This window comes from Triticum urartu, chromosome 4A (genome assembly GCF_056163025.1).
Source record: "Triticum urartu cultivar PI428250 chromosome 4A, HENAU_Tu73, whole genome shotgun sequence".
Lineage (NCBI taxonomy): Eukaryota > Viridiplantae > Streptophyta > Magnoliopsida > Poales > Poaceae > Triticum > Triticum urartu.
Window position 1 is genome coordinate 569,744,316 of NC_141876.1, and position 25,610 is coordinate 569,769,925.

A 25,610-nucleotide genomic window follows, 5' to 3' on the forward strand; every position below is an offset into this window, starting at 1 on the left:
GTTAATCAAATAACAACTCATTGTTCATGGTCAGGAAACATAACCATCTTTGATTAACGAGCTAGTTAAGTAGAGGCATACTAGTGACACTTTGTTTGTCTATGTATCCACACATGTATTATGTTTCCGGGTAATACAATTCTAGCATGAATAATAAACATTTATCATGATTATAAGGAAATAAATAATAACTTTATTATTGCCTCTAGGGCATATTTCCTTCAGGAGAAAACAAAGCCGAACCTTGGCCCCTGCCAAGGACTATTCTCTCATAACTCGTACAAAACATGAGTTGTGTATTCTTAGGAAGATATTAAAATTGCATCAAGTAGCAGACACACTATTGTATATATTTTTCATAAAGGTAATGTGAATGTAAGATAAAATGGTTCTTTCGAATATCACAAAACATGCTACAAACATGTATTCCACGGATAGATCGAGTGGCCTGAAATTGCATGCAAAAATATAATGTAATAGTTCTATATGCATAAAGAACTTGCCATTCATTTGTCAGCCTGGACATTTTCCATAGTGAGCATAGGAATCACAAATAAATTGCATTAGTTGAATATTAATTATTATATGTAGCCACATCTTATTTAAATCCAACCAAGATGAACAAAAATAAATCTCACCTTACTTTTGTCAAAAAGACTCTTATTTAACTGCTCATTCCTTGACATGGTGATCCGCTGAACATATCGCAAGTCGCTGCAACCACATAAGCCAAGCATTGACATGAGATAAAGAGAGCAATGAATTCTTTTATTCGGATGGTACATATTTCATCTAAACAACCTTGAGATGCATGCATGTTTGTAGCACACTATCAGCCCCGTTTATGCTCTTCGTAATCCATCAGAGGTGCAACACACATGTTACTCGGCCAAATTTAACTAAATATATAGTAGTGGTATCTATTTGAAGTCTCACTACTGAGAATAAAAATAGACTCCATCTGTACCAGCTAACCAACAGATAAGCAATCACTGATTCTTGTTGCACACAGAAACACATGATGAAGAAAAAAAATCATGTAGACCATTCTTCGTAGATGGTAATCCACAGGGATGTCATCCACCTCCCCATATCGTGCAATTGGGGGAGCACTCGGTGTCCAGAAATCCTGGAATTTCTACACATCAACATAGTGCGGCCGTTCTCCCTCTCCTCTCGTGATGATGGCATAGGAGGAGGGATCCATATGACCCTCTATAATTTGAGCAAACACATCTGACGAAACAATATAATTATAGTAACATGTATACCCACAACCTAAATTTTTGAAAACTCAGTGTTCTCACAACCTAAATTTGAACTGATTATAATGAGAAAGAAGACCCATCAACATATTAGTACAATAATAAAGGCAAAGGTGGGGTTGTGGGTGTAATGGGGGTACAGGCAGTAAAGGAATCTGAACCTTTTCCATGTCAACTCATCATCTTCCTCTTGCTCTCTTCTCACCAATTTAGCATTGCCAATTCTTCCCCTAATGGTCAGGAACAAACAATCAAGTTTAGCATCCCAAGCACAAAGAAAAAGTTACTAACATTCCCTCATGTATACTATTTGATATATATTTGACTGAGCAAAAAAGCAATTATAATCATGTGCCACCGTTGCAAAATTGTACAAGTATGCCTAATACAGAGGCTTATGGATCAGAAATGGGACCCTGCAAACGAGCATACAAGCCTATATCTATATAAGATGCACGTACATATACATAGCTTGACCAACATCAATTTGCGTACTACACACTCCTCTCTATACGTATGTGTGCAATACAAAGATAAGAAACAGATGACAGAACTTACCTGTCGATTCATGGAACAGGGAGGGCTACTTGTAATAGCAAAGTGCTTTAGTTCACTCCATCCTTGATCCGGCAGCAGTGCAAGGCATCTGAGTTTCCATAAGTACGATCATCTCTGCAAAAGGAAAAGCTTCTTAGATAATCAAGCTCATCTCTGGAGAGAAATTAAAGCTTCTCCTAGAATCGCAGACGCTTCTTCAAGAATCAATAGCGTGTGCAGCACCAGAAGCTTGCCTTCGGTATAAAGAGGGGCCGTCGACCCAACAAAAGTTGTCACAGGCAAGAGGAAGAATCCATTATCAATGGAGGGGACTGGGAAGAAGGAGAGAGTGAAGGTTGTGGTTGTCTGCGTGCTCCTTGCCGTCCTGCTGTCTGCCCAGCAGCTGCAGGTGGCTGACGCCGTGTCGGTGTTCTGCAAATGCTACGTCAGCTGCTACTCTGACTGCAGGCTCAGACGCCCCCCGCTGTTCTGCAAGCCGTTATGTAGATGCAAATAATATTAGCATGTTGACTGTAGAATTTTTAAAGCGAACAGAGAGGTATTTTATTCGAGTGGTTTATTCAATTCTTGGATCATCTGAGTAAACATATTTGACACCAATATTATAATATATATACCCACATTCTATCCTACTATGAGAATTTTGTTTGCTGGTAATCTCGCATGATTATTTCAGTAAAATTTGGTGGCCACTACTACTCTACCTGGAACAACTGGTGTGATATATGTAGATGGAGAGAGAGAGAGGGAGGGAGAGGGAGAGAGAGAGAGATATGTCTGTCAAGGAAAGTTAGATTTTTGGGAGGCCTTCTATAACAAATAAAACTCAAGTATATCTTCAGAACACTAAAAGGACAGCTCAGTAAGTGGACAAAGCTAATTGCTATCAACATGGTTAGATACTAATAACCTATTCAGAACCTCAACTTCTTGGAAGTCCTTGAGAATATGGGACTAAAAGTGTAATCAGTTACTGGCTTCAAACATATTTTACAGTAACAATAACTATCACGTAGCAGATGCAGAGTAAAAGCATGCTAGGAGGCAGGAAAGACTGAAAGAGTCGGTGCTGAATTATGATATAAGCAGAGTGAGTTGAGAATGAACTTCTTTCAATTAAAATAAAGCACAACCATATTTTAGAGAGGGAGGTTGTGGTCGACGCCGGCACACAAATGGAACCGCCGTCGTCGGGGTCGGGCGTGGGCTCCTTCCTTCCTGGTCGTCGTCATCTTGGTCCTTGTGGATAGCGTCCATGGATTGGAAGTGGGGTGACTTGAGAATCCCCTCCCTTGAGATAGCTTGCTGCTTCCAGTTGAGATTCATCCATGGAGAAGAGAAGCTTCATGAGCACACACACACAGAAGTGCTCATGAGCAACAAAATTACAATTTCATATGTAGGAGTGGGTCAATTCAAGCCGTTAGCAAGCAGTCACATGGCCGATTAAAAAAAAGATAGTTATGTCTAACAGAATCTGTATGGACCAACTATACTCAATCCACCAGTCCAGGCCATGGTATATTTATCCAGCCTAAATACTCACATATATCAGCTATGAGTGGAAGTAGTTGACAACAAACTATGATCCTAGAAAGTACGACTAAAAGTTTGTCTATCAATGTAAAAACAAAAACACATTTGTAGATCAGCAAACAAAGGAGATGCCAACAGTGAAGTAAAACTTCATCAAGAATCATATTTTTAGAAGAGAACAAATAGTGCAGACCTTGCAGTATAACTGTAAAAAGTATTGCTAGGATGGCCTAAAGACAGTAAAAGCCTAAAACTTGCCAATTGTAAACAAACACGAAAGCAAGACACATCACAACAGAAGTGGAAGTACAACTCCCAGATCTCTGGAACAATTTTCGCTTCGGAAATATAGTAAAATCCTCACTTCTAGCAGCGCATATAACCATATCACTGAGATAGCGAGGGAAATGGCGGGCAAAGGAGGGAGCTCAGCAAGAGGAGGAAAAGGGGGAACTCACCTTGGCCTTGGACTGCTGGTTGCTGCCATGGAAGAGCTCTGAACCATGGAGCAGTCACGTAATTAGTACCCAAAATAGATATTCTAGATGGAGATTCTGCAAGTGCACTTACCTTGTCCAAGTCCAATGCTTTATGGCTCTGAATTCCAACAATAGACCAAGTTCCATCAACCTCCATAATAACCAAATCACTGAATCCGCTATCTATCTTATGGTCATTTTCCAATATTTTTGGCTCCTTGTTCTCACACATTATTTGTTACAGTCATCTATCTTTTTAACAGCCACTGCCTGCAAAACAAAACGGTCATATTAGTTGCCCTATCAGTTAATATTGAGACAGATTTACATGCATACTCACCTCATGCATGTCCAAAGTTGTGCAGTTATCTACTCCTTGACCGCTAATTAGAAACTGGAATCTGGTGACAGATGAGACAACCAAATTAATCTAGCATTTAAGAATGGCGCTTTGATTCACAGAACTGCAACCACAATAGGCATAAATCTCCACTCTCTTTGTAACTAACCACCTGACATGTCTACAACCTACCCCCCCTCTCTCCATCAAAATCGCCAACCAAACAGCTAACAATGGTGGTTTGATTACAATGCCATGCATAGTTCCTGCAATTATCTGTAACCAGTCATGTGATTTGTTTAATGCTTAAGCTAAAGGCCTAAACCAAGGATTAATCCAGACTAACGAACAGATTAGGCAATTAATTTATCTAGTCAAATTTCAATAACACGAGCCAATGCCAAACTCGCAGCCACCGAACAAAATAAGAAATGCAACAAAAAATCGTTCGAGGAATCTAGCAATGCTACACTGTCTCTCGCATAGCAACAAAAAACCGAGGGTGTCCAACCAGACCTAATGAATCCAAAGGATTCTAACAAGATCCAGGCAGCCCATACATCCAAACACCCCCAATGTCCTGCTGCATTCACCTCTTCCTGAAAGCTCACTACAATCCTAGAGAAAGATCCCAACCCTAGCCAACAAGCCAAGCAAGGCAACAAACATGTACTCTGTAAATAATTAGCTAGATCCAAGGCCTTCCTTGGCAGCAAGGTAAAAACAAAACAAGAAAGACAAAGAAAATTCTCTTCTTTGGAACCTAGCTAAATCAGAGAATTGGCTAGATAAGATAGATGTGCAGGGGTAGGAAGAGGGGGTGGAGCTCACCAGGTTCAGCGGGGTGGGGGGGGGGGGGTAGGAGGAGGGAGGAGCCATGAGGGCTCGTGCCTCGTCCACCTGCAGCAATTGCTACTCATCCAGATCGGAACTGACCTTGTCCACCAGAAGAACAGGGACGTGTCCGTGCACCTGCGTGACCAAAAGGAGCAACAACTTAAGGGGAGGGGAGGGGATTAGGGTTGGAGCAGGGGAGAGGGCGGCATCCTGAGCAGGCCATTGCGTGGGTGCGGAGCAGGCAGAGCACAAGCACTCGGAGGCCAAGGTCGGACGACATCGCCGGCGAATCTGCGAGCACCTTGGCTGCCGCCTGACCTGCTCACTCTCCCTCTTCTCTTTCCTTCCCTTCCCTTCCCTTCTGATGACGAGAGGTCGAGGCTGCGGGCGGTGTGGTGCGAGGGAGACAAGGAGAGAGGTCCACGGCGGCGCGGTCTGAGGAGCGTCGGCGGCGGCGAGGTCTGCGGGGCGTTGGTGGCAGTGAAGTGGGCGGGGCTGCGAGGTCTGGTGGAGGGAGAGGTCGGGGAGAGGGCTGGGGCGAGTGGGCTGGGATGCGGGAGGACGGGGGTTGAGGGCGCGGGTGCGGGGGAGAGGCAGCTAGGTCATCTACACGGCAGAGGACGCAATTTATATGCGTAAACATGAAATGACGAAAATGCCCTCCGTGGGTCGTCGGAATTACGCGCGGTGGCACGAACGGGACGAAACTATTCATTGCTACAGGATCACCTCTTCGATCCGACGACCGTGGTCGTCCCAGGGCTCCATCCGATGGCCTAGATTGCATCAAGCAAAACGATCCAACAGCCAGGAATCCCAAACGGCTGAGGAGCCGGGAGGATGACTGTCATCCTTATTTCTCGATTCCACAAGGCATATGCAAGCACCTTAAAGAAGCAGGGGACTGGGAGTTTGCTGATTGGAGCTTATGGTCAATGATAATACTCAGGGTCCAAGTAACCCCAACATGATCCAAACTCTTCGTGCAAAGTTACAATTAAAGAACATATGCTCCCTTTATTTCTCTGACATACCTAAAGCAAAGTGCACAATTTAGGCCAAAGTCAATCTTCCAATGTCTCATGTTAATCATATCTGTTTCGTTTAAACAATCTACGAGAAAAAGCCACACACAAAAATCTGTCTAGGACACATCTAAATATGAATTAGACAAACTGCATAAAAGCTCTTTGCTTTGGGAGGCACCTTCTTCTCCAGAGTTTTCTAAAAATAGGGGTAGCATGTGCTACCTTCAAACATGAGCAAGTAAGAGCCAAATGTCAAACAAATTAGCCCACTGGACCTGTTCATGGTCTCTCCCACAAAAAGGATACAAAACGAATAGGTGATTTCGTAGTTATAGGCACAAATCTCCTGCATCCATAGAATTTTTTTTTGACATCAATACAGACACAAGCGCTCATATACACGCGCATACATTCACCTCTATGAACGCACACACGCACACCCTATCCCTATGAGCATCTCTGAAAGACTAAGCCGACATATTATCTTGAGATTTATGAAGTCACTATAGGCGCCTCGTCGTCGACAGAAACGTCTCTTCCCACTAAATGTGCATCGCCGAAAATCCTAAAATAAATCCAGAAATAAATGCGAGCACCATGATTTGAACCCTGGTGGGCTGGGGAAACCACATTCCCTATAACCATCCAACCACAGATTTGTTCGCGCATCTACAGAATCCCCGAAGTGGCGCTCCTAATCGTTATCCCTAAAGTGGCCGTAATCAGGGGTATAAGTCATGTACAGCTACCGTATTGGTGGAAGGCGCTCGACGATAAAGTGGCCGTAGCTGCCAATGTGACAATTCAGTAAGCTGTAGTAGTAGCAGTTGTTGTGATGTTGCTTTCCAGTTCGAGTCCTCACTAGGGTGCTAAAGTGCCACCCCGTGGCACGAGCCAGGCCCGGGTGCTGGTAGATCATTAGTACCGGTTGGTAACACCAACCGGTCCTAAATGTTTATGGGGTTTTGGTTTTATTTTTTATTTTTTCATTAATTTTGTGTTTTTCATTTAATTCTTTTTTGTTTGCTGGTATTTTACGTTACTACATATTGTACATGTTATGCATATATATAAATAGATTTTCTCATAGAACCGATCATATATATATATATATATCATCGAATGTCTCATAACCACCATTAATTATTCACACATACACATGTATGTATATATACAATTTCTCCTACATGTTGCCTTGGTGCCTTCGGAGCACGATGACAAGTGGTTCATGGGGCGGTAGCGGGTAATAGTATTCTCCTTTGGGATCTATGACCTGGTCGAGCAAAAATCCCGCTATTTCCTCTTGAAGTGTTAGTATGCGCTCCGTTTCTAGGAGTTGATCCCGCACCTCTTTGAACTGTTAAGAAGGAGATCAATATGTATGTGTATTAGTTGTGTGACTAGATATCGATAATGATGTAAATATTGTGAATAGTGTTCTGGCAAACATACCCATTTCTGTCTATCAGATTTGCTTCTTTCGGACGCCATCATGCGAATATTCTCGCAAACGTAGTATGCACAGAGATCAGTCCCTGAAGCCTGCTTCAGGGCCTTTACGAGAATGGAATTTAATCAGATAATAATTAATCAAGCATGATAATTAATTAATGGTATTGAAACAAGAATTGAAGAGATGGTAAGTTAGCTAGTAATACTTAATTACTTACCTTGGGTCGAAACCAAAACAGTTTTTGTCGTCATTTGCCTGGAGTCACCTTGATGAACTTTGCCCAAGCCCTGCCCGCCAACAAAGAAAATGAATAAAAGGGTTATTAAATAATTGATATTAGGAAATGACGAACTAATTAAATAGGCCGAGATATAGTTAATAATGATTGAAATTACCTGCCGACTATCCCCTTCACGATGGCAAAGTCACTTTCTTCCTTAAGTAGCGAGTCGAGTACTTCAACTGTTCCTTTATCAACTTTAATGACTAACAAGATCCAGTGTTAATTGCATGCGCAAATGTTTGCATGTCTTAATTAAGCGGGCATGTGCGCAACACTAATCAACTAGCCTAAACCCTATACACTTAATTATTAACATCTAGCTAGCTAGTAAGCAAAAACAGAATTTGTACTACAAGACAGTGTGACTCACCTGAAATTGTAAGGAAGTAGTATATCTTCATTGCTATTGAGGCGCTTGAAGAACTCTAGCATTCTTTCCTCTAAACTTGCTCGACAACTTGGAATTTTCCATTTGTATTCATTAACGGTATTTGGATCAATGAACCCAATGCCATAGCGTCCAGATTTTTTTCATTTCATACATCTTCATCTTGCATAATACCACAGAAAAGAATATAGTGAGGATAATTACAGGTAATGATTGATCAAAATGATCACTACAGCTAGCTTGAGACTTAAATTACAGAAAGAAATCACTTACAGACAATAGCAACTGACGAGAGATTTGTCCAGTGAGTCTTGATTGTATAACTGAAATAGTTCTGAATACTCAACGAACAGAGCTTTCTCATGGAAGTAATGCTCCTCCTTGACATTCACCATGAGGGACTCTCGATTGGAAATCTTGGTAATGTTCATGTACTACTGATGCAATTCATACATTCTCGTTGGGAGGTTCTTGACCTCCTCGGGCTTGACCAAAGGTTGGCCCCGGACATATTTCCGTTTTATTTCCTCCTCTCTAAGAGGAGACATGGGCTCGATCTCGAGGAGTTGTCCAACACTGATATCAAGCATTTTAGCCTGCCTTATATGCTCCTCGGTTATTATAATATTGTTCAGCTAGGGAACGGTTTGCCCACAATAATATAGGGCGCGCGTACTCTCATGTGTTGTTGGCACAACAAGTGGGGAGATCAATTGCGCCGCCTGTTCTCCCAGCTGGGGAACGGTTTTCCCACATTTTTTGCCAGCTGCTTGTTGGCTCGAGCTCGAGCTCGCTTCCTTCTGTAGTCGTGCTCGATGTGCCTTCCTGATTTGGCACTCATAGTCTAAGTCAACAGGCTTGGGAGCTGGTGGTCTAGCCATACGAATGAAGTGGTCAATCTTTTCCTCAGGCACTTTCTCCCTTGGCGGCGGTGCCAGTTTCGGTCCAAAATGGGCATCCACCTGGGCCTTCACTATGGCTTCATTTTGCTCCTCGGTCATGTCGTAAGGCCTCTGGAGAAGAGGAGCGAGGCTTGGACCATATTTATATCGCTTGCCTCCGCCTGTACCTCTTGTACTACCCTGACTCATACTTCTACGCACCATAGTTGCGGCGTGTCGCTGCTGCGATTGCTGAGGCGGCGGAGATGGCTGACGTGGCTAAGTTGGAGCAGGAGTCTGCTCATGCATTGGTGGACTTGGAGGAGCGGGAGTCTGCTGACACGGTGGCGGACTTCGAGGAGGAGTCGGCTCACGCGTTCGTGGACCTGGAGGAGCGGGAGTCTGCTGACACGGTGGCGGACCTCGAGGAGGAGTCGGCTCACGCGTTCGTGGACTTGGAGAAGCGGGAGTCTGCTGACTCGGTGGCGGACGTCGAGGAGGTGTCGGTGGCCTTCGAAAGATGATGCAATCCTTTCTCCATAGGATGATACGATGTATGGCCTCTCCCAGTGTGTGCTCGTCGTCACCTCCAGGAATGTCAAGCTCTAGCCCCGAATATTGGTCCACTACCTCATCAACCAAGACACGAGCATAGCCCGCTGGAATCGGGGTGCAATGGAAGGTTGCTTCGGGGGTATTTGTAAAAGCAACGGCGTCCGCCACCTTGCTACCTCTTTTAGCACGGTGTTGGTTTTCCCCGAAGAGGAAGGGATGATGCAGCAAAGTAGCGTAAGTATTTCCCTCAGTTTTTGAGAACCAAGGTATCAATCCAGTAGGAGGCTACGCGCGAGTCCCTCACACCTGCACAAAACAAATAAATCCTCGCAACCAACGCAAATAGGGGTTGTTAATCCCTATAGGGCCACTTACGAGAGTGAGATCTGATAGATATGATAAGATAACATTTTTGGTATTTTTATGATAAAGATACAAAGTAAAATAAAGGCAAAGGAAATAGCAAAGGAAATAACTAAGTAGTAGGAGATTAATATGATAAAGATAGACCCGGGGGCCATAGGTTTCACTAGTGGCTTCTCTCGAGAGCATAAGTATTCTACGGTGGGTGAACAAATTACTGTTGAGCAATTGACAGAATTGAGCATAGTTATGAGAATATCTAGGTATGATCATGTATATAGGCATCACGTCCGAGACAAGTAGACCGACTCCTTCCTACATCTACTACTATTACTCCACTCATCGACTGCTATCCAGCATGCATCTAGAGTATTAAGTTAAAACAGAGTAACGCCTTAAGCAAGATGACATGATGTAGAGGGATAGACTCATGCAATATGAAGAATACCCCATCTTGTTATCCTCAATGGCAACAATACAATACGTGCCTTGCTGCCCTTACTGTCACCGGGAAAGGTCACCGCAAGATTGAACCCAAAGCTAAGAACTTCTCCCATTGCAAGAAAGATCAATCTAGTAGGCCAAACCAAACTGATAATTCGAAGAGACTTGTAAAGATAACCAATCATACATGAAAGAATTCATAGAAGATTCAAATATTATTCATAGATAGACCTGATCATAAACCCACAATTCATCGGTCTCAACAAACACATTGCAAAAAGAAGATTACATCGAATAGATCTCCACAAGAGAGGCGGAGAACATTGTATTGAGATCAAAAAACAGAGAAGAAGCCATCTAGCTACTAACTATGGACTCGTAGGTCCGAAGTAAACTACTCACACTTCATCGGAGAGGCTATGGTGTTGATGTAGAAGCCCTCCGTGATCGATGCCCCCTCCGGCGGAGCTCCGGAACAGGCCCCAAGATGGGATCTCGTGGATACAGAAAGTTACGGTGGTGGAATTAGGGTTTTGGCTCCTTCTCTGATCGTTTGGGGGTACGTGGGTATATATAGGAGGAAGAAGTACGTCGGTGGAGCAACAGGGGGCCCACGAGGGTGGAGGGCGCGCCTGGGGGGGGGGGCAGGCGCGCCCCCTACCTCGTGGCCTCCTGTTGATTGGCTTGACATAGGGTCCAAGTCTCCTAAGTTGTATTCGGTGAGAAAATCACGTTCCCGAAGGTTTCATTCCGTTTGATATTCCTTTTCTTCGAAACCCTAAAACAGGTAAAAAAACAGCAATTCTGGGTTGGGCCTCCGGTTAATAGGTTAGTCCCAAAAATAATATAAAATTGGATAATAAAGCCTAATAATGTCCAAAACAGTAGATAATATAGCATGGAGCAATCAAAATTGTAGATACGTTGGAGACGTATCACACCTTCATGGATATGTTCTTCATTTTGAAGTGTAGCTCACAGTTAGTGTTCTCTATGATGTCATCCACAGGGTATGTATCCAGCAGTGCGTCGCCCGGGGCGGAACCAACGCTGCTTCTCGGCATGGATGAGTCGATCTGCTGCTGCTGCCGCTGGTATTTGAGTGCCAAGTCTGTGTGCCTTGCTTCTAGGCCTTCAAGACGTTCTGCTTCCTGCTTCCTCTGCTCCTCCTCCAGCTTCCTCTTCTTCTCCTCCTCCATCTTCTTTCTTGCACGGCACCTGTAGTCGTCGTTTCATTCCGAAAATCCCTCATACCAGGGAATAACGCCCTTGCGTCGTATTCTTCCCGGGTGTTCAGGATTTCCCAAGGCGCGCGTAAGCTCGTTGTGCTCTCTGTTGGGCGTGAACACCCCCTTTGGAGCATCTTCTATTGCGTCAAGTAACTTTTGTTCGACTCCTTTTAGACTTGCCTTCGTCAAAACCATGCCTGTCTCCTGGTCCAATGCCCCCCCATGCGCATAGAACCAAGTTATGCACCTGGGGGGCCAGCTCCTAGTAACCGGAGTGACCCCTGCATCCTCCATCTCTTGCTCAAACTTATCCCACTTAGGCATTCCCACCGCGTAGCCACCTGGCCCCAGCCCATGGAACTGCGTCTTTTTTGCGGCATTGGCCTTGTTTTTTGTCGACCGTTCCTTGAATTTCACGAAAGCGGGCCAGTGTTCTCTTTGCTTCTCAAGTGTTCCCTTGAATTCCGGATTCTTCCTTTCTACAGCTTCGTAGTTGGCCCATACAGTTTTCTTGTGGGTGTTGAATGCAATTGACATCTTCTTAAGAGCAGCGTCCTTGACTTTCCGCACATCTGCATCAGTGAAATAATCTGGTAGGGTGAAATGTTCCATCAGAGATTCCCAAAGCTTTTCTTTTGCTCTGTCGTCGACCCAAGTAACATCTGGACGTTTAGTTTTGGCTCTTTCCATTCTTGAATGGAGATCGGGAGTTGGTCCTTCACAAGAACTCCACACCGACGAACGAACTTGTTCGCAATGTTCTTAGGCGTGAGGGGTTCGCCACTAGCTTTGATGGAATCGATGTTGTACTTTACACCCTCCTTCAACTTTTTGCCCGGGCCTCGCTTTGTCCTACTGTCTGTAGAAGCAGATTTGCTTGATCTGGAGGGCTGAAAGAAGAAAGATCGATTCATTAATATATCTTCAAATAAAAAAACATGTGATGATCACCAGATGCCTGCTTATATAAATATACCTCGCCGGTAGTCTTTTTTATTTAAAGATCAACATTGTCTGCGTCATCATAATCATAATCATAGTTCATGACTTCATCATATCGGTCGTCCTAATCGAATATCTTATCATCACCCTCCCCGGTATTGTTCAGATATTGGGAGCTGTAATCTGCTTCATTCAGATCATTTGGTTGTGTATGATCTCGTATGATCTCGAACAGGGACTCTTCTCCCTCTCTACCGGTATTGTCCGCCATAGCTTTTATTTAATCCAGAAGAAATATAAAACAATTTAGTATTCAAATTACAATTCATGGATGCAATCAATAAGGAAAAACTGAATCATATAATACATAATATGCATCGTCTCGAATAATATATAATCTTGAATACATCGTCTCGAATAACATATAATCTCGAATACATCGTCTCGAATAATATATAATCTCGAATACATCGTCTCGAATAATCACTGGCTAGGTAGCTAATAAAGATTGAATACTACAGAAGAACCTAGGCCACTCGCGGTTCCTGGGGCGCGGGTGGTGGACATCCAAAGAGAAGGAACCATCACAGGATCATATCTCCGGTCATCTGCCCAAAGAACCTGCCAGGTATTGGAGAACCTGACGTCCATAGCAGCCATGTAGTGATGGACGTGCTCGTCTTCCTCCCTGACACGGCGACGCACCACCTCCGACGGGGCCGGCTCCCTCTGCACCGAATGTGGCCCACGTGAACGCCACCAAAGGAGATCAGGGTCGACGATGGGACCCGGGTTCCTCACCAAGCGGCGAGCCCCTGAAGGTAGCACCTCTTAGTGCCAGATCGGCGGAGCCCAGTCCCAGACATGGATCCTCTGAAGCAGGACGTCGTCGCGAACGGGTCGACGGCGAGGATGCGGGCCGGGCGTCGTCGAGGAAAAATACTATACGCCGCAAAAGTTACATTTTTTAAATTATTGGATTGTGACTTATATGCAAATTCTAAATTTCTATAACTAAAATTATAAGAAACTAAAAACTAACATTTCTATAACAATTTGAAATTAATCTAATTCATCTAGCTAAAACTAACATTTCTAAAATTTCTAACAATTTGAAACTAATCTAATTCATCTAGCTAAAACTAACATTTCTAAAATTTCTAACAGTTCTATAACATTTCTAACATTTCTATAACAATTTGAAATTAATCTAATTCATCTAGCTAAAACTAACATTTCTAACAATTCTATAACATTTCTATATACTATTTGACATTTATCTAATCTAATTAATTATTTCATCTAAAACATTTGTATAAAAACAGAAAAAACAGAAAACAGAATTGTGTATGTGTGTGTGCGTGTGTGTGTGTGCATGTGTGTGTGTGTGCGCGCGCGTGCGCGTGCGTGTGTGTGTGCGCGTGCAGCGGCTTCGATTGGAGGGAGGAGAGGGGCCGGGGAGAGGGGCTAACAGCGCGGGCGACGGCGAGGCAGAGGGGACGGCGATAGGGGCGGCGACGAGGGGCGGCGGCGACGGGGCAGAGGAGAAGAAGTAGAGGGAGAACAAACTAACGAATTTTTTTGAAGGATTTTCTTATATAGAACACCCCTTTAGTACCGGTTGGAGCCACCAACCGGTACTAAAGGTCTGTTTTGGCCAGGCGAAGCGGCGGGAAGCGCACCCCCTTTAGTACCGGGTGGTGGCACCAACCGGTACTAAAGACCCCCCCCCCCCTTTAGTACCGGTTGGAGCTACGACCCGGTACTAAAGGGGGTGCGCTGGAGCACGTGCGGTGCGGCAAGTTTAGTCCCACCTCGCTAGCCGAGGGGCGTCCGCACTGGTTTATAAGCCCCAGTGCGACAGCTCCCTCGAGCTCCTCTCCAAAGCAGGCCTACTGGGCCTATCTGTTCTCTGCTACGCTGTGGGCCTACTAGGTCTTTGCGGGCCTGCATCCTGGCCCAATAAAACATTGGGTTTCTAGTTGTATGCAGGCCGCTCTAGCACAGTAGGCGGGCTTTTTTATTTTCTTATTTTTATTTTATTTATTTTTGTTTTATTTATTTTTGAGTTGTTTTTTGTTGTATTTAGAGTTTCTTTGTGAATATTTTTGCTTTAGGTACAAAAAATTATTAACTTTGTATTAGTGGCGGTAGTTTTCAAATTTGAATAGTTTAAATTTTGAATTATTTGAAATTTGTGTGAATCACTAGTTTGTGAATAACTTAACTTTGAAAATAGATTTTTCAGTGATTCTTTTTTATTATGTTTAATATTAGTGTGTTTTATCATTATATTCAATTTGGTAATGCTTAGGTTATTTAAAAAATGAAATGCCTTTGTAACAGATGAGTTTTCATCTGAAACCTTGATACTTCGAAAGGGATTGTCCATTTTGTACACGAAGTGCATTCAGTTTTTGCGGTAACCCTCTCTACTTTTTGCACATGCTATGTGGGTGAAATTATGATACCATGCCAACTTTCAACCATTTCTGAGTTCATTTGAAGTGTTTTTCAATTTCAGGGTCATTTAGCTGAAAAAAATCAGTAAATGCATGAAAGAATTTGTTTGCACATAAAATTTCTTTGCGTTTCAAATGCCAAAACACATAACTACCCTAACTATTACAGAGATTCCCTCCTGGGTGTGAAACACAGAAGAAAGTGATGATAGTGAAGCCGATCACATCCCAGATCTTTGGGTGTGAAACTTTTTCTTCGCGTGTGTCCCTTTGCGCCATAGCCATGGAAAATCTTCATCATTTAACGGGATGCTCGGGTCAATACTCACTGTGAATGGAGCAATTTCATCAAACTTTTCATAATCTTCTGACATGTCTGTCTTGTCATCCATTCCCATGATGTTTCTCTTCCCAGAAAGAACTATGTGGCGCTTTGGCTCATCGTATGATGCATTCGCTTCCTTATCTTTTCTTTTTCTTGGCTTGGTAGACATGTCCTTCACATAGAAAACCTGTGCCACATCATTGGCTAGGACGAATGGTTCGTCTGCATATGCAAGATTGTTGAGATCCACTGTTGTCATTTTGTACCGCGGGTCTTCCGTTACCCCGCCTCGTGTCATATTGACCCATTTGCACCGAAACAAAGGGACCTTCAAACCACGTCCATAGTCAAGTTCTCATATGTCCTCTATGTAACCATAATATGTTTCCTTTCCCGTCTTGGTGGTTGCATCAAAGCGGACACCACTGTTTTGGTTGGTGCTCATCTTATCTTGGGCGATCGTGTAAAATGTATTACCATTTATCTCGTAGCCTTTAAAAGTCATTATATTCGAAGATGGTAACTGGGACAGCGAGTACATGTCATCTTCAATAGAGGCGTCATGCATGGTACGTGTCTGCAACCAGCCGGCGAAACTCCTGGTTTGTTCACGTGTAATCCAGTCATCAGACCGCTCCGGGTGTTTGGAGCATAGAAAATTCTTGTGTTCGTCCATATACGGAGCCACCAAGGCGGAATTCTGTAGAACTGTGTAGTGTGCTTCAGTGAGAGAATGTCCGTCCATACATTATTTGATTCCCTCCTAGCGTGCCTTTTCCATCTAGTCTGCCCTTATGTCGCGATTCAGGAACACCAATCGGCTTAAGGCCAGGAATAAAGTCAATACAAAACTCAGTGACCTCCTTGTTTTCATGGCCCTTGGAGATGCTTCCTTCTGGCCTAGCACGGTTATGAACATATTTCTTTAAGACTCCCATGAACCTCTCAAAAGGGAACATATTGTGTAGAAATACAGGACCCAAAACGTTAATATCTTCGCATAGGTGAACTAGGACGTGCGTCATGATGTTGAAGAAGGATGGTGGGAACACCAACTCGAAACTGACAAGACATTGCACCAAATCATTCTCTAACCTTGGTATGATTTCTGGATCGATTACCTTCTGAGAGATTGTATTGAGGAATACACATAGCTTCACAATGGCTAATCGAACGTTATCCGGTAGAAGCCCCCTTAATGCAACCGGAAGCAGTTGCGTCATAATCACGCGGCAGTCATGAGACTTTAGGTTCTGAAACTTTTTCTCTGCCATGTTTATTATTCCCTTTATATTCGACGAGAAGCCAGACGGTATCTTAATACTGAGCAGGCATTCAAAGAAGATTTCCTTCCCTTCTTTGGTAAGAGCGTAGCTGGCATGACCCTGATGTATGCCATCTTTTCCGTGCATACGTTGCTGGTCCTCCCGTGCCTTAGGTGTATCTTTTGTCTTCCCATACACGCCCAAGAAGCCAAGCAGGGTCACACAAAGATTCTTCGTCACGTGCATCATGTCGATTGCGGAGCGGACCTCTAGGTCTTTCCAATAGGGCAGGTCCCAGAATATAGATTTCTTCTTCCACATGGGTGCGCTTCCGTCAGCGTCATTCGGAATAGGTTGTCCGCCAGGACCCTTTCCAAAGACTACCTTCAAATCCTTGACCATATCATGTACATCAGCACCAGTACGGTGGCGAGGCTTCGTCCGGTGATCCGCATCACCTTTGAAATGCTTGCCTTTCTTTCTTACGGGATGCCTGCTCGGAAGAAATCGACGATGTCCTAGGTACACATTCTTCCTACAATTATCCAAATATATACTGTCAGTATCATCCAAACAGTGCGTGCATGCGCGGTATCCCTTGTTTGTCTGTCCCGAAAGGTTACTGAGAGCAGGCCAATCATTGATGACAACGAACAACAATGCCTTTAGGTCAAATTCTTCCCCATGTGCTCATCCCATGCATGTACACATGTTCCATTCCACAGCTGTAAGAGTTCTTCAACTAATGGCCTTAGGTACACATCAATGTCGTTACCGGGTTGCTTAGGGCCTTGGATGAGCACTGGCATCATAATGAACTTCCTCTTCATGCACAACCAAGGAGGAAGGTGATAACCCACAAATATAGGGGATCGCAACAGTTCTCGATAAGTAAGAGTGTCGAACCCAATGAGGAGCTAAAGGCAGAACAAATATTTCCTCAAGTTCTATCGACCACCGATACAACTCTACGCACGCTTGATGTTCGCTTTACCTAGAACAAGTATGAAACTAGAAGTACTTTGTAGGTGTTGTTGGATAGGTTTGCAAGATAATAAAGAGCAAGTAAATAAAAGGTAGGGGTTGTTATAAGTAAAGAAGCAATAAAGTAAATATAGAGAGTGTGGAAAAGTGGTGGTAGGAGTTGTGAAATTGTCCCTAAGCAATTGACTACTTTACTAGACCGATAGCAAGTGTTATGTGAGAGAGGCCACTGCTAGCATGTCATCCCTGACTTGGAATTCTATGCACTTATGATTGGAACTATTAGCAAGGATCCGCAACTACTAACGTTCATTAAGGTAAAACCCAACCATAGCATTAAGATATATTGGTCCCCCTTCAATCCCGTATGCATCAATTTCTATGCTAGGTTGAAGCTTCTGTCACTCTTGCCCTCCAATACATAGTCCTATGAACATACAACTAACCCTAGGGTGTGATCCATGCGCGCGCTCATATGATGGGCACCAAAGGACAGCAGCATAACCACAAGCAAATTAAATCAATCACAGCAATTCATCAACCACCGATAGGACAACGAGAATCTACTCAGACATCATAGGATGGCAACACATCATTGGATAATAATATGAAGCATAAAGCACCATGTTCAAGTAGAGGGTACAGCGGGTTGCGGGAGAGTGGACCGCTGTACATAGAGGGGGGAAGGTGATGGAGATGTTGGTGAAGATGGCGGAGGTGTTGGTGTAGATCGCGGTGATGATGATGATGGCCACGGCAGCGTTCCGGCGCCACCGGAAGAGAAGGGGAGAGGGGGGCCCTTCGTCTTCTTCTTCCTTGACCTCCTCCCTATATGGGAGAAGGGTTTCCCCTCTTGTCCTTGGCCTCCATGGCATGGGAGGGGCGAGAGCCCCTCCGAGATTGGATCTGTCTCTCTGTCTCTCTCTGTTTCTGCGTTCTCTGATTCTACCCTTTCACCGTTTCTTATATTCCTGGAGATCCGTAACTCCGATTGGGCTGAAATTTTAACACGATCTCTATCCGGATATTAGCTTTCTTGCGGCGAAAGAAGGGTATCAACCTCCTTACGAGGTGGCCACGAGGGTCAGGGGCGCGCCCCCTGCCTCGTGGCCCCCTCGGCACCGTGTCGCGTGGATTTTTCTTCCCAAGAATCATATATATTCCAAAAAAATCCCCGTCAGTTTTTATCCTGTTTGGACTCCATTTGATATGGATATTCTGTGAAACAAAAAACATGCAACAAACAGGAACTGGCACTGGGCACTGGATCAATATGTTAGTCCCAAAAATAGTATAAAAAGTTGCCAAAAGTATATTAAAGTTGTAGAATATTGGCATGGAACAATCAAAAATTATAGATATGACGGAGACATATCAGCATCCCCAAGCTTAATTCCTGCTCGTCCTCGAGTAGGTAAATGATAAAAAAGATAATCTTTGATGTGGAATGTTGCCTAGCATAATCTTGATCACATATCTAATCATGGCATGAATATTAAGACACGAGTGATTCAAAGCAATAGTCTATCATTTGACATAAAAATAATAATACTTCAAGCCTACTAATAAAGCAATCATGTCTTTTCAAAATAACATGGCGAAAGAAAGTTATCCCTACAAAATCATATAGTCTGGCTATGCTCCATCTTCACCACACAAAATATTCACATCATGCACAACCCCGATGACAAGCCAAGCAATTGTTTCATACTTTTGACGTTCTCAAACCTTTTCAACTTTCACGCAATACATGAGCGTGAGCCATGGACATAGCACTATAGGTGGAATAGAATGGTAGTTGTGGAGAAGACAAAAAGGAGAATATAGTCTCACATCAACTAGGCATATCAACGGGCTATGGAGATGCCCATCAATAGATATCAATGTGAGTGAGTAGGGATTGCCATGCAACGGATGCACTAAGAGTTATAAGTCTCAGACTGAAAACTAAGTGGGTGTGCATCCAACTTGCTTGCTCATGAAGACCTCGGGCATTTGAGGAAGCCCATCATCGGAATATACAAGCCAAGTTCTATAATGAAAATTCCCACTAGTATATGAAAGTGATAACTCAAGAGACTCTCTATATAAAGAACATGGTGCTATTCCGAAGCACAAGTGTGGTAAAAGGATAGTAACATTGCCCCTTCTCTCTTTTCTCTCTTTTTTTGTTTTATTTTTTTATTTTTTTGGTGGGCTTCTTTGGCCTCTTTTTTTCATTTGGGCTTCTTTGGCCTCTTTTATTTATTTTTAAAGTCTGGAGTCTCATCCCGATGTGGGCGAATCATAGTCTCCATCATCCTTTCCTCACTCGGGCAATGCTCTAATAATTATGTGAAGGAAATATGCCCTAGAGGCAATAATAAAGTTATTATTTATTTCCTTATATCATGATAAATGTTTATTATTCATGCTAGAATTGTATTAACCGGAAACATAATACATGTGTGAATACATAGACAAACAGAGTGTCACTAGTATGCCTCTACTTGACTAGCTCATTAATCAAAGATGGTTATGTTTCCTAACCATGAACAAAGAGTTGTTATTTGATTAACGGGATCACATCATTAGGTGAATGATCTGATTGACATGACCCATTCCATTAGCTTAGCACCCGATCGTTTAGTATGTTGCTATTGCTTTCTTCATGACTTATACATGTTCCTATGACTATGAGATTATGCAACTCCCGTTTGCCGGAGGAACACTTTGTGTGCTACCAAACGTCACAACATAAATGGGTGATTATAAAGGCGCTCTACAGGTGTCTCCAAAGGTACATGTTGGGTTGGCGTATTTCGAGATTAGGATTTGTCACTCCGATTGTCGGAGAGGTATCTCTGGGCCCTCTCGGTAATGCACATCACATAAGCCTTGCAAGCATTGCAACTAATGAGTTAGTTGCGATATGATGTATTACGGAACGAGTAAAGAGACTTGCCGGTAACGAGATTGAACTAGGTATTGAGATACCGACGATCGAATCTCGGGCAAGTAACATACCGATGACAAAGGGAACAACGTATGTTGTTATGCGGTCTGACCGATAAAGATCTTTGTAGAATATGTAGGAGCCAATATGAGCATCCAGATTCCGCTATTGGTTATTGACCGGAGACGTGTCTCGGTCATGTCTACATTGTTCTCGAACCCGTAGGGTCCGCACGCTTAAGGTTTCGATGACACTTATATTATGAGTTTATGAGTTTTGATGTACCGAAGTTAGTTCGGAGTCCCGGATGTGATCACAGACATGACGAGGAGTCTCGAAATGGTCGAGACATAAAGATTGATATATTGGACGGCTTTATTCGGACACCGGAAGTGTTCCGGGTGATTTCGGAGAAAACCGGAGAGCCGGAGGGTTACCGGAACCCCCCGGGAGAAGTAATGGGCCATATGGGCCTTAGTGGAGAGAGAGAGGGGCAGCCAAAGGTGGGCCGCGCGCCTCCTCCCCCCTGGTCCGAATTGGACTAGGAGAGGGGGGCGGCGCCCCCCTTTCCCTCTCCCTCCCCACTTCTTTCCCCCTCCTAGTAGGAGTAGGACTCCTACTAGGAGGAGGACTCCTCCTTGGCGCGCCATAGAGGGCCGACCGGCCTCCTCCCCTTGATCCTTTATATACGGGGGCAGGGGGCACCCCTTGACACACAAGTTGATCCACGTGATCATATTCTTAGCCGTGTGCGGTGCCCCCTTCCACCATAATCCTCTATAATATTGTAGCGGTGCTTAGGCGAAGCCCTGCGACGGTAGTGCATCAAGATCGTCACCACGCCGTCGTGCTGACGGAACTCTTCCCCGACACTTTGCTGGATCGGAGTCCGGGGATCTTCATCGAGCTGAACGTGTGCTAGAACTCGGAGGTGCCGTAGTTTCGGTGCTTGATCGGTCGGGCCGTGGAGACGTACGACTACATCAACCAAACGCTTCCGTTGTCGATCTACAAGGGTACGTAGATCACAATCTCCCCTCTCGTTGCTATGCATCACCATGATCTTGCGTGTGCGTAGGAAATTTTTTGAAATTACTACGTTCCCCAACAGTGGCATCCGAGCCTAGGTTTTATATGTTGATGTTATATGCACGAGTAGAACACAAGTGAGTTGTGGGCGATATAAGTCATACTGCTTACCAGCATGTCATACTTTAGTTCGGCGGTATTGTTGGACGAAGCGGCCCGGACCGACATTACGCGTACGCTTACGCGAGACCGGTTCTCCCGACGTGCTTTGCACATAGGTGGTTTGCGGGTGACAGTTTCTCCAACTTTAGTTGAACCGAGTGTGGCTACGCCCGGTCCTTGCGAAGGTTAAAACAGCACCAACTTGACAAACTATCGTTGTGGTTTTGATGCGTAGGTAAGATTGGTTCTTGCTTAAGCCCGTAGCAGCCACGTAAAACTTGCAACAACAAAGTAGAGGACGTCTAACTTGTTTTTGTAGGGCATGTTGTGATGTGATATGGTCAAGACATGATGCTAAATTTTATTGTATGAGATGATCATGTTTTGTAACCGAGTTATCGGCAACTGGCAGGAGCCATATGGTTGTCGCTTTATTGTATGCAATGCAATCGCGCTGTAATGCTTTACTTTATCACTAAGCGGTAGCGATAGTCGTGGAAGCATAAGATTGGCGAGACGACAACGATGCTACGATGGAGATCAAGGTGTCGCGCCGGTGACGATGGTGATCACGACGGTGCTTCGAAGATGGAGATCACAAGCACAAGATAATGATGGCCATATCATATCACTTATATTGATTGCATGTGATGTTTATCTTTTATACATCTTATCTTGCTTTGATTGACGGTAGCATTATAAGATGATCTCTCACTAATTATCAAGAAGTGTTCTCCCTGAGTATGCACCGTTGCGAAAGTTCTTCGTGCTGAGACACCATGTGATGATCGGGTGTGATAGGCTCTACGTTCAAATACAACGGGTGCAAAATAGTTGCACACGCGGAATACTCAGGTTATACTTGACGAGCCAAGCATATACATATATGGCCTCGGAACACGGAGACCGAAAGGTCGAGCGTGAATCATATAGTAGATATGATCAACATACTGATGTTCACCAATGAAACTACTCCATCTCACGTGATGATCGGACATGGTTTAGTTGATTTGGATCACGTAATCACTTAGAGGATTAGAGGGATGTCTATCTAAGTGGGAGTTCTTTAAGTAAATTAATTGAACCTAAATTTATCATGAAACTTAGTACCTGATAGTATCTTGCTTGTTTATGCTTGATTGTAGATAGATGGCTCATGCGGTTGTTCCATTGAATTTTAATGCGTTCCTTGAGAAAGCAAAGTTGAAAGATGATGGTAGCAATTACACGGACTGGGTCCGTAACTTGAGGATTATCCTCATTGCTGCACAGAAGAATTACGTCCTGGAAGCACCGCTGGGTGCCAGGCCTGCTGCTAGAGCAACACCAGATGTTATGAACGTCTGGCAGAGCAAAGCTGATGACTACTCAATAGTTCAGTGTGCCATGCTTTACGGCTTAGAATCGGGACTTCAACGATGTTTTGAACGTCATGGAGCATATGAGATGTTTCAGGAGTTGAAGTTAATATTTCAAGCAAATGCCCGGATTGAGAGATATGAAGTCTCCAATAAGTTCTATAGCTGCAAGATGGAGGAGAACAGTTTTGTCAGTGAGCATATACTCAAAATGTCTGGGTATAATAATCACTTGATTCAATTGGGAGTTAATCTTCGAGATGATTGCGTCATTGATAGAATTCTCCAATCACTGCCACCAAGCTACAACAGCTTCGTGATGAACTATAATATGCAAGGGATGAATAAGAGTATTCCCGAGCTCTTCGCAATGCTGAAAGCTGCGGAGGTAGAAATCAAGAAGGAGCATCAAGTGTTGATGGTCAACAAGACCACTAGTTTCAAGAAAAAGGGCAAAGGGAAGAAGAAGGGGAACTTCAAAAAGAACGACAAGCAAGTTGCTGCTCAAGAGAAGAAACCCAAACCTGGACCTAAGCCTGAAACTGAGTGCTTCTACTGCAAGCAGACTGGTCACTTGAAGCGGAACTGCCCCAAGTATTTGGCGGATAAGAAGGATGGCAAGGTGAACAAAGGTATATGTGATATACATGTTATTGATGTGTACCTTACTAATGCTCGCAGTAGCACCTGGGTATTTGATACTGGTTCTGTTGCAAATATTTGCAACTCGAAACAGGGACTACGGATTAAGCGAAGATTGGCTAAGGACGAGGTGACGATGCGCATGGGAAACGGTTCCAAAGTCGATGTGATCGCAGTCGGCACGCTACCTCTACATCTACCTTCGGGATTAATATTAGACCTAAATAATTGTTATTTGGTGCTAGCGTTAAGCATGAACATTATATCTGGATCTTGTTTGATGCGAGACGGTTATTCATTTAAATCTGAGAATAATGGTTGTTCTATTTATATGAGTAATATCTTTTATGGTCATGCACCCTTAAAGAGTGGTCTATTTTTGTTGAATATCGATAGTAGTGACACACATATTCATAGTGTTGAAGCCAAAAGATGCAGAGTTGATAATGATAGTGCAACTTATTTGTGGCACTGCCGTTTAGGTCATATCGGTGTAAAGCGCATGAAGAAACTCCATACTGATGGACTTTTGGAACCACTTGATTATGAATCACTTGGTATTTGTGAACCGTGCCTCATGGGTAAGATGACTAAAACACCGTTCTCCAGTACTATGGAGAGAGCAACAGATTTGTTGGAAATCATACATACAGATGTATGTGGTCCGATGAATATTGAGGCTCGTGGCGGATATCGTTATTTTCTCACCTTCACAGATGACTTAAGCAGATATGGGTATATCTACTTAATGAAACATAAATCTGAAACGTTTGAAAAGTTCAAAGAATTTCAGAGTGAAGTTGAAAATCATCGTAACAAGAAAATAAAGTTTCTACGATCTGATCGTGGAGGAGAATATTTGAGTTACGAGTTTGGTGTACATTTGAAACAATGAGGAATAGTTTCGCAACTCATGCCAGCCGGAACACCACAGCGCAATGGTGTGTCCGAACGTCGTAATCGTACTTTACTAGATATGGTGCGATCTATGATGTCTCTTACTGATTTACCACTATCGTTTTGGGGTTATGCTTTGGAGACGGCCGCATTCACGTTAAATAGGGCACCATCAAAATCCGTTGAGACGACGCCTTATGAACTATGGTTTGGCAAGAAACCAAAGTTGTCGTTTCTGAAAGTTTGAGGCTGCGATGCTTATGTGAAAAAGCTTCAACCTGATAAGCTCGAACCCAAATCGGAGAAGTGTGTCTTCATAGGATATCCAAAGGAGACTATTGGATACACCTTCTATCACAGATCCGAAGGCAAGACTTTTGTTGCTAAGTTCGGAAACTTTCTGGAGAAGGAGTTTCTCTCGAAAGAAGTGAGTGGGAGGAAAGTAGAACTTGATGAGGTAACTGTACCTGCTCCCTTATTGGAAAGTAGTGCATCAGAGAAAACTGTTTCAGTGACACCTACACCAGTCAGTGAGGAAGCTAATGATGATGATCATGAAACTTTAGAACAAGATACTACTGAACCTCGTAGATCAACCAGAGTGAGATCCGCGCCAGAGTGGTACAGTAATCCTGTTCTGGAAGTCATGCTACTAGATCATGATGAACCTACGAACTATGAAGAAGCGATGGTGAGCCCAGATTCCGCAAAATGGCTTGAAGCCATGAAATCTGAGATGGGATCCATGTATGAGAACAAAGTATGGACTTTGGTTGACTTGCCCGATGATCGGCAAGCAATTGAGAATAAATGGATCTTTAAGAAGAAGACTGACGCTGACGATAATATTACTGTCTACAAAGCTCGACTTGTCGCAAAAGGTTTTCGGCAAGTTCAAGGAATTTACTACGATGAGACCTTCTCACCCGTAGCGATGCTTAAGTCTGTCCGAATCTTGTTAGCAATTGCC

At 43.7% G+C, this 25,610-nt stretch overlaps 1 protein-coding gene and 1 long non-coding RNA gene across 2 annotated transcripts; both read right to left on the reverse strand.

The window, feature by feature from the left end:
* Window positions 1-638: 638 nt before the first annotated feature.
* Window positions 639-2,292, reverse strand: LOC147976711 (uncharacterized). Its single transcript, XR_015602171.1, has 4 exons — window positions 2,057-2,292; window positions 1,824-1,937; window positions 1,427-1,495; window positions 639-714 (listed from the first exon to the last, which is right to left on the reverse strand). It is a non-coding gene; the product is annotated as an uncharacterized LOC147976711 (long non-coding RNA).
* A 647-nt stretch (window positions 2,293-2,939) lies between these two features.
* On the reverse strand, window positions 2,940-4,070 carry LOC147976712 (uncharacterized). The gene is made up of 3 exons (XM_087519837.1): window positions 3,930-4,070; window positions 3,818-3,855; window positions 2,940-3,165 (listed from the first exon to the last, which is right to left on the reverse strand). Exons 1-3 carry the CDS (start codon window positions 4,068-4,070, stop codon window positions 2,940-2,942), a joined length of 405 nt encoding a protein of 134 aa, XP_087375963.1.
* Window positions 4,071-25,610: the final 21,540 nt, after the last annotated feature.